The 9831-nt window shown below is 33.7% G+C and overlaps 1 protein-coding gene across 1 annotated transcript; it reads left to right on the top strand.

Moving 5' to 3' along the window:
* The first annotated feature begins 232 nt into the window (after positions 1–232).
* Positions 233–5280, top strand: LOC114711673 (subtilisin-like protease Glyma18g48580). Its single transcript, XM_028896090.1, has 11 exons — positions 233–325; positions 1291–1400; positions 1513–1610; positions 2069–2233; positions 2376–2502; positions 2936–3485; positions 3576–3670; positions 3781–4038; positions 4144–4258; positions 4371–4587; positions 4688–5280. The coding sequence occupies exons 1-11, from the start codon at positions 233–235 to the stop codon at positions 5245–5247; spliced, it is 2388 nt and encodes a 795-aa protein (XP_028751923.1). The 3' UTR covers positions 5248–5280.
* Positions 5281–9831: the final 4551 nt, after the last annotated feature.

Below are 9831 nucleotides of genomic sequence, written 5' to 3'. Positions count from 1 at the left end.
TGTAAAGTTGTATAGGAAACTGTCCTTGGTCTCTCAAAAAAGTCGAATCATAGTAAAAATAATGGTAGGCCGATTTTGTTTATTATTATTATTATTATTTTTTTGGGGAAAAGAGTCCACAGTATAATCTCACATCACATATATCGCAACAAGCGCTTGAGAAGGGATTTATATAAAGAGACAAATTAGAGTCGCCATTCTCGCCCATCTCGCAACATTCAGTTGAAGCAAAATGAGAGGCTCAACTATGTTCCACCTTCTTCTTTCGTCATTTCTGCTCTGCTGCTTCCTACAGCTGCAGCAACCTGCCCATGCCATTAAAAAGGTAAAACAACCATAATTTTGGTTTGTAGTTGACAGAAGTAGAGCCGATAGGCTCAACTCACCAATCCACCAAGAAGTGGTGAGTTCTGTTAATAAGAATTGGGATCGTTTTAAAAATGGATTTTTTGAGTCCATAACCGTTAAGACTAAACTCGCTGTAGGCTAACCCACAGGGTGGGCGGGCCAGCCCGTTTTACCTTTTTTGTTTTGTTTTTTTTTAAATTTTCCCTTTTGAAACGCATCGTCTCTACCCCTCTCATCTTTTTTTTTTTTTTTAAATTTTTCGCTTCAAAAGGCAACAATTTCCTCCCCTCATTCTTCAATCATTTGCGTTTTGTGCAAGCTCTCAGCCTCTCAGAGTCTCTGTCCTCTCAACTCTCATCTTTTTCACTTTGTATTATGAATTTTATTTGTAACAAAGTCAGCTAAGCAAAGAGATGGTGGTTTTACTTCTCAAGCTCAACCAAATAATTTCACATCCTCAGATCATGCTTCCAACCCAATCAATATTGAGTGATAACTCATGATTGAGCATTTGATAGTGATTTAGGTAGTGATACATTGTATTTGTGACTTTGTGTCATTGCTGATTTGGATTTATGTTTTAATTTGGGATGTTTGTTAAATCATTTAGGATGTATCATGTATGTTTAATATTTTGAGACATTTGAAACTTTGGATTCCATATTTTATTTATGATAATTTATATTTGTATGTTTCATTTTAGGTATTTAGGAATTTGAGTAGATTTTATCAAAATAAAATAAAAAAAAAAGTTTACAAAAATTGGTAGGTTGGCAGGTTAGGCGGTCTGGGTTGGAAAAATTCTAGCTCGCTAGAGGTCCATCCTAAAAAGATTGACCTGTTAGGCCGCAGGCCCGCCATGGGCCAGCTTGTAACCGGTAGGCTGGCCTGTATTACTGACTCTAGATAGAAGTATTATTCTTAATCAATTTAATCTTGCAGTCGTACGTTGTATACTTGGGATCACATTCTCATGGTCCAAAACCTTCCTCTGCTGATATGGACGTTGCCACAAGTTCCCATTATGATTTGCTTGCCTCTGTCTTAGGAAGGTACACCTGCCATTAATTTGTAGTCCCAATTATATAATTTGGGCAAGAAAACTAAAGCTGTATATGACGAGAATTTGAATTCCCTTAGTTGATTATTTTTGCATCTTGACAGCCATGAGAGGGCCAAAGAAGCCATGTTTTACTCTTACAACAAACACATCAATGGCTTTGCTGCATTGCTTGAAGATGAAGAAGCAGCAGACATCAAAAGTGAGAGCTTCGTCATATCCTTCCTCTATTTCCTATTCACAATACAAACTTACCTATTTTGCACAAATAAAAAAAATGTTGATTTCTTTATAGTTACCACATCCTTCCACAAATACCCTTTATTAAATACTCCAGTATAATGTTTCCTCATTTAATAACATTCATGTATGGCAGCCAAGTCCAATTACTCCTACGATTTTCAGTGATGGGCAAAATGGGAAGCGTTTATATAATGCCTTTGATTGAAGACACTCTTTTGAAACTAAAAAAGTACCCTTTAGCTTTCGCTTATTATGCATGCGAAAAGCATGTCATACATAGAAAAATCAAAACCTTCTAAGAAGGTATAGGAGGGACTGTTACACGGTATTCAGAAACAAGCTATAGTGGTTACAACGTTACTTGATGGTAACGACGTTGATACTGATTGACATGAAATTGTTGGAAAATGGACGCAGAAAATCCAAAAGTGGTGTCGGTGTTCCCGAGTCAATCACATCAACTGTACACAACCAGGTCATGGGGCTTCCTGGGACAAGAAAGAAATGGAAGAGTTAGAGCTGACTCCGCTTGGGTCAAAGGAAGGTTTGGTCAAAATGTGATTATTGGCGGTGTTGATACCGGTAATTATATAACAAGTTGCAAATGAAATCTATTTATATAATTATTTAATGCAAATATGACATGATCATGTGCATGTAAAAAATGGGCCATCATTTCCTTTGTATATATTAAAAGCCATTTAACATCTGTTTCATTGGATAGGTGTTTGGCCTGAATCCGGAAGCTTCCGAGATGATGGGTATGGCCCCATTCCGAAAAAGTGGAGAGGAGGATCAAAATGCGAGCTGTACAGTTTGTCAGGCCGATCTAACAGAACTCTTTGCAACAGGTTTGATCAAAATTTGAACGTGTGTGTATATATATTTTTTTTTCTACAAAAAAGTGTATGTGAGGTGGGTCCCGGGGACTTATCAAGGTCAGGACATGCCTTCAGGCTTAAAGAGCGCTTATAGGGATACTTACAGATCACCTACCAATAAGGTTTTCATATCGGCAGCGAGATTTAAACTCATGACCTTATGAGTTATGAGTCGACTCTTTACCAATTAGACCAACTCTTGTTGGTTATATATATTGATATATGCATATACACACAAACTGTGATAAGTGTAAGTCCAAAGATAGAGTTTAATCCCAAAAGACTAGTCTATTAGAAAGAAGGGTCTCTTGAATTTATAAACTATATAACACCTGTGAGATCTCCAATATGTGACTCAACACAAACACAGTTCAGATTAAATATGTATATGCATGAATTACAGGAAGCTGATTGCAGCACAAACGTTCTCCAAAGGCTATTTGATAAAACACGGAAGTCTAGGGTCATCAAGTGGCATCGGCGCTCGTGACATCGTCGGACACGGAACTCATACTTTGTCGACGGCCGGCGGCAACTTCGTTCGGAACGTAAGTGTTCTCAACAATGGGAATGGAACGGCCAAGGGAGGATCTCCAAGAGCTCGTCTTGCTGTTTACAAAGTCTGCTGGGGTTCTCATACTTCTGAAGATTGCACTGATGAAGATTTGATCTCTGCTTTTGACCAAGCTATTAATGATGGCGTTGATGTGCTCTCTGTTTCAATGGGTAAAAATGCCGTCCCAGATGTTAACGAGATGTTGACAAATGGGATCTCCATAGGATCCTTCCATGCAATTTCCAGAGGAATCATAGTTGTTGCCGCTGCCGGTAATTCAGGCCCAAAACTTGAGACCGTCTCAAATGTGGCGCCTTGGATCTTCACTGTTGCTTCTGGCTCCATTGACAGGGAATTCAGCGATAATATTACTCTTGGTAATGGCCAAACCATTAGGGTACGTATTTCTTTTAAGCTTAGTCATGTTTGTTTTTTTAAAATTTTTTTTTTCTTTTACTAACAATAATAACTTGACATGGACGTCCAGGGGACAAGTCTTGCCTCAAACTCGGCATCTCAGACGTTAACTCCTGTCGTATTTGGTGGCAACGCGAGGCTTCCTAATGCAACATTTCAAAATGCGTAAGGATGAATAAAATTCCTCAATTCATCTTATGTGGAGTTAATAATTAACCTTATTTCCTTTAATTTTTGTGTTAAACTATCAAATGTTCGTTCTGTTGCTCTTGCAGTCAGCTTTGTAGACCAGGAACACTTGATCCTACAAAAGTAAGGGGTCGCATATTGATATGCCAAAGAGGAAGGAGCCTAAGGCCTGTGGACAAGGGCGCAGAAGCGGTGCGTGTCGGCGCATTGAAAATGATTTTGAAAAATGATCCGGCATTGAATACAGCTACAGCTGATGCTCACGTTTTAGATGCTTCCAATGTTCCTTTTAGTGCTCCTAAGTTGTCAGATCCAAATCATTCTTGGGACTACTTCGGCAACAAGTAATTATTATAATCTGTCCCCTTCGCATGCCAATCCTTTAGAAGTTGCTTGGAAAATATTTGCAACGACTGGCTTCTATTCATACATATGTATTATTGCTGCAGGAACCCAGTTGCATTCTTGAATAATGCAAAAACATTTATACCTATAAGGCCAGCACCAAAAGTTTCTGCATTCTCATCGAGAGGACCCAACTTGGTTCTGCCATCAATCCTCAAGGTTCTGTATCCATTCTAATAGAACTATCTAATGACTCCCTCGATCAATCTATCAGCTACATTCATGAATTTTTTGTAACTTCCAACATTTTTTTTTCCCTCCCTTCTTTTAGCCGGATGTAACTGCACCAGGTCAAGATATAATTGCTGCTTATTCAACTGCTGCAAGTCCTACCAACCTGGATTCAGATGTAGGACGTCGCTTTGACTATAATGTACTATCCGGAACTTCTATGTCATGCCCTCATGTTTCTGGCATTGCTGGTCTTGTTAAAAATCGTCATCCTAATTGGAGTCCTGCAATGATCAAGTCAGCAATCATGACCACAGGTATATGACATACATAAAAAATTTGTTTCCATATTTGCAATTTGATTGATTTCTAACATATATCAAAGCCTATGTTGTTGTTTTTTTTTTTTTTTTATAGCAAGCACACTGGATAACACCAATAGACCAATCAAGGATGAACAAGATGGTCGCATAGCAACTCCATTTCATTATGGCACAGGATATGTCAAACCCAACCTTGCAATGGACCCTGGACTTGTTTATGACCTCAGAACTCCCGATTACCTCAATTTGTTATGTTTTTCTGCTTACGAGGGAAGAATAATTGAAGCCATTAATTATAATAGGCCATACAAATGTCCAAGGTCTTACAGAATACAAGATTTCAACTACCCTTCTATCACTTTGCCTTTTCTGGGTGTGAAACCTGTCAATGTTACTCGTGTAGTAACAAATGTTGGGCCCCCAAGCACATATACTGTCAATGTCACAGCACCAAGAGGGTTCAAGGTTGTTGTTCTCCCTACAACTTTGACCTTTCAGAGGACAAACCAGAAGAAGAGCTATATGGTTATTTTGCAGGCAACACGTTCAGCCAAGACTTCAGAGCCTTCATTTGGAGAGTTGGCTTGGACTGATGGCAAGCACAAAGTGAGAAGTCCTATAGTAATCCCTCAACATGTGAAAATGGCTATGTAGATTTCAATGTTTCCAATCCACTGTGTTTGTGTGTAATAGCCTTAATTAGTCTGAGGCAGTAGTCTTAATTAGTGTGTTCTCATGTGTGTTTGGATTTTCTCATCTTTTGCATATTACAATAAAGCGATGGGTCTACTCGATCCATAGGTACTCCCACAGCTTTTCTTATCTTTGTTAGATCCTTGAGCTTCGTCTTGAAGAATTTGTTGCTTTTCTAGAAAAAATGTATGCAATAAATCTTACCAAACCTTAGACTTTACATCTTCATTCAACATCTATAATAATTTTTTCATAGGACACAAATTGTAAGAACACATAAAAACATGTTAAACTTAGTACTACCGACGAATTTAGATATTTAGTTTGGATTATGGAAAAAAGACAGAAAAATGACACTTGAACTTCATAATGCCCAAATGGTCTGCTAAATTTGAGAAATCCTATTTTGGTCTCAAGATACCAAATTGGGATTATCATGTTAAAAGAAAAGACCAAATTGCCCTTCATTTTATTTATTATTTTTAAAATACCAAAGCCCCCACTGGCTGGCCGATCACCAGAGCTCCGGCGGCGGTAGTCACCGGAGCTTCGACGACCAGCCAACAATTGGTCACTAGAGCTTCGGTGGTCGGAAACAATTTTTTTTTTTTAAATTTTTACAACTTCAGTATAAAGGTTAACAACTTTTGTAATGCTATTAAGAACTTCAGTATAACAGTTAACAATAGGTTTTCTGGGAAATTCTACAGGCTCCGGGGGCCGGAAACAATTTTTAAAAATTTTTACAACTTCAGTATAACAGTTAACAACTTTTGTGGTGCTACTAATAACTTTAGGATAGCAGTTAATAATAGGTTTTTCGGAAAATTCAACAACTGTTTGCCGGAGCTCTGGCGGCCTAAAATAATTTTTTTGAAAATTTTTATAACGTCAGTATAATAATTAACAACTTTTGTAATGCTATTAACAACAGGTTTTTTGAAAAATTCAAAAAGTAGCATTTTTACAACTTCAATAATGCCGTTAATGAGTTCCGTAACTCTATTAACAATTTCGGTATAGCATTTAACATCATATTTTCTTAAGAATTCAAAAAAATAGCATTTTTACAACTTTAGCAACTACTTTTTTTAAAAAAAAAATTTACAACTTCAGTATAATGATTAACAACTTTTGTAATACTATTAACAATTTCAGTATAGCAGTTAACAACAAGTTTTCTGAAAAATTCAAAAAGTAACATTTTTACAACTTCAGTAATGTCGTTAACAAGTTCCGTAACTCTATTAACAACTTCGGTATAACATTTAACAACAGGTTTTCTTAAAAATTAAAAAAAATGGCATTTTTATAGCTTTAACAACTACTTTTTTTAAAAAAAAATTTTACAATTTCAGTATAACAGTTAACAACTTTTGTAACTCTATTAACAATTTTAATATAGTAGTTAACAACAGGTTTTTCAAGAAATTCAAAAAGTAACATTTTTACAACTTTAATGATATCGTTAACAAACTCAAAAACCTGTTGTTAACCGCTATACTGAAGTTATTAATAGGGTTACAAAAGTTGTTAACTGTTATACTGAAATTGTAAAAATTTTCAAAAAAATTGTTTTCTGCTGCCAGAGCTCGGCGACCAATTGTTGAATTTCCAAAAAACCTGTTGTTAATTGATATACTAAAGTTATTAATAGTATTACAAAAGTTGTTAATGGTTATATTGAAGTTGTAAAAATTTTCAAAAAAAATTGTTTCCAGCCACTGGAGCTTGTTAAATTTTCCAGAAAACCTATTGTTAACTATTATACTGAAATTGTTAATAGCGTTACAAAAGTTGTTAACCGTTATACTGAAATTGTAAAAATTTTCAAAAAAATTGTTTTTGACCGTTGAAGCTCTGGTGACCAATTATCGGCCGTTGCTGGAGCTCTGGTGACTACCGCTGCCAGAGCTCCGGTGACCGGCCAGCCAGGGGGCTTTGGTAGTTTAAAAACAATAAATAAAATGAAGGGTAATTTGGTCTTTTTCTTTAACATGATAATCCCAATTTGGTTTTTTGAGAACAAATTGGGATTTCTCAAATTCAGTAGACCATTTGGACATTATGAAGTTAATCTGTCATTTTTCTGTCTTTTTCTCTTGGATTATTGAGCCAAACATACCAGCACATACCGGAAATTAAGGCAACAAACGATTATATTGAGGCTGCTGAAAATCTTCAACTTTGAATCTAGGAAGATGGTTTGGCTTTTGTCTTTTCTTTGGAGGTATATTCATCCCTATGAACTTCATTAATTCGATTCTATAGAATGTTGTCATGTTAAATAGTTATTATTACAAGTGAGAAACAAAATAGTTTAAAATGACAGGATATGCTTTTCTGTGGATTATATGAAGTGTATGGGGTTTTTTTGTTTTCTTTGGGGGTGATGAGGCACACTATATATTCACGATTTGTAGCATAAGATCATATTTGTTGACATACCCACTGCAAAAAAAAAAAAAAAAAGACTTTCAGCGATAACTTTCAGCAGCGACACAAAATATCACCGTTGAAAATGTGACTTTCAACGGTGACATTAAGAGTCGCTACTGAAAATCTTACTTCCAGTAGTGACCATGAATGTCACTGCTGAAAGTCAATTTTTAAAAGTGAAACTTTGAACAACGACTCCTAATATCATCTCTAAACAAGACTTTTAGCGGTAATAGTTATTGTTACCACTGAAAGAGGCATTTAGCGGTGACTCAATATTGCCACTGAAAACACCTTTCAACGGTGACATTTTTTGTTGTAAGTAAAGTCGCCGCTGAAAGTCTATTTTAACTTTTTATTATTATTTTAAATTTTTTTATAAAAAAATCATATTTAAATAATAATTTTGTTCATTAATATGATTTGTTATGACAAAATAAAGTAAATTTACATGTTGTTGTGTTAGAGAGAAAGAAAGAGAAGGTTAGAGAGATAATATGGTGTGTGTGAGAGTAAGAGAGGAAAGGAGGAAGGAATGAGTGTGTATGAAAATGAGATTATAATTATGTGTGTGTGAGAGAATTAAATAATCATGATAAAATTTATAATTAAATTTTATTATTTTTTATATAGTATTTTCATGTTTCATAATTATAAATATAAATATTAAAATAAATAATATAATAGCTTAAATAATTAGAAACAAAAAAAATAACAAATAATATTGTGTGAATTATATTTTTTTATACAAAATGGGTATTATAAATAAATATTTTAATCAAATAAGAAAATTAAATATAAATATTTAATAATAGTATTATTATTTAACAATATATGATAGAGTAAAATACTCTGGCTACATCAATTACACAGACCTTCATTCTATTTTAAAAATATATAATTTAATTCAATAAGTTAACACTGTTAGGAATATTCTAAAAAGATTCTAAAAAAATTATTTTTAACTAAAATTTATATCAAAATAAATTCTACTTACTATTTTACCCTTCATTCTAATAAATTCCTAAACTATATTTTTACAGTTACATAAATGAACATAAAAGATTTGATTAAAAATTTAACTAATTTTTTCAATATATATACATATGCATGCACACTTTGACTAAACATGTTTATAAATTTTTGTAACAAAGATGTGTTTAAAAATTTTGAATTATAAATTTAAATAATTTATAAAATCTTTTAAACTTATATTATTTAAACTCTAACAAAAACTATGTATTTGAAATATTTTTTTACAATTTAAAAGAAATCAAAGTAAATAATTTTTTATGAATGTGATAAAACATTAAAATAATAAAATTTTATGATTTAGATCAAAATTAATAAATTTTACAACATATTAGGAATTTTAAAAATATACGTATTAAAATTATTTTTGATTTTATGAAAAATATAAATGTCTAAATAATTATTAAGTTAAAAAGGGGCATTTTGATGGAAAAAATTTTTTAAATCAAACTTAACGGTAAACTAACAGTTTGGGTGGATGAAAATCGAATATTAAATATAGGATGAAGGTTTGTGTAACACACATTTTAATTGTAAGGGAGATTTATATACATTTTCAAAATAGAGGAGAGGTTTCTATAATTAATATAAAATAGAAGGGTAGTCGGTTTATTTTACTCTATATAATATAATAGCCTTTAGCGATGACTATTTGTCGCTGTTGAAAGACACTTTTAGTGGCCACATTTTTGGTCACTACCAAAAGTTTTTTTTAATATTTTATTACTATTATATATATTTGATTTTACAACAATTATTATCAAATTCTTTCCAACTCAATGGTAAGAAGAAGGGATGTAGAAGGAGGAGGTCAGGAGTTCGAATCATAGAATGGCCATATTTATGGTGATAATATCCAATATCCAATTGGTGACGTAACGCGTTGAGGTGTGGACACGTGGCATAGGTGAGGCCAGCCTATTTTTTCTGGTGACTCTTTTCGTAGTCACTGATAAGTTTCAGCGACAGTCGCTACAGCAACAACTTGGCTGTCGGCAGTGACTTTTTGAGTCAATTTTTTTTAGTGACTATTGATAATATAAAAATTTATTGTTAATGTATAATAAGGTTAAT

The sequence above is a fragment of the Neltuma alba genome, unplaced genomic scaffold, assembly GCF_004799145.2.
Source record: "Neltuma alba isolate B1F8T4 unplaced genomic scaffold, ASM479914v2 tig00011304_pilon, whole genome shotgun sequence".
NCBI lineage: Eukaryota > Viridiplantae > Streptophyta > Magnoliopsida > Fabales > Fabaceae > Neltuma > Neltuma alba.
This window is presented reverse-complemented; position numbering and strand designations above follow the sequence as displayed.

Bases quoted from the DNA above. Each gene is read 5' to 3' on its own strand.
- LOC114711673 (XM_028896090.1), top strand. From the start codon at position 233: ATGAGAGGCTCAACTATGTTCCACCTTCTTCTTTCGTCATTTCTGCTC. The intron at 1,611-2,068 runs GTGAGAGCTTCG...AAATGGACGCAG, and splicing joins AGAAGCAGCAGACATCAAAA to AAAATCCAAAAGTGGTGTCG. The intron at 4,588-4,687 runs GTATATGACATA...TTTTTTTTATAG, and splicing joins GTCAGCAATCATGACCACAG to CAAGCACACTGGATAACACC.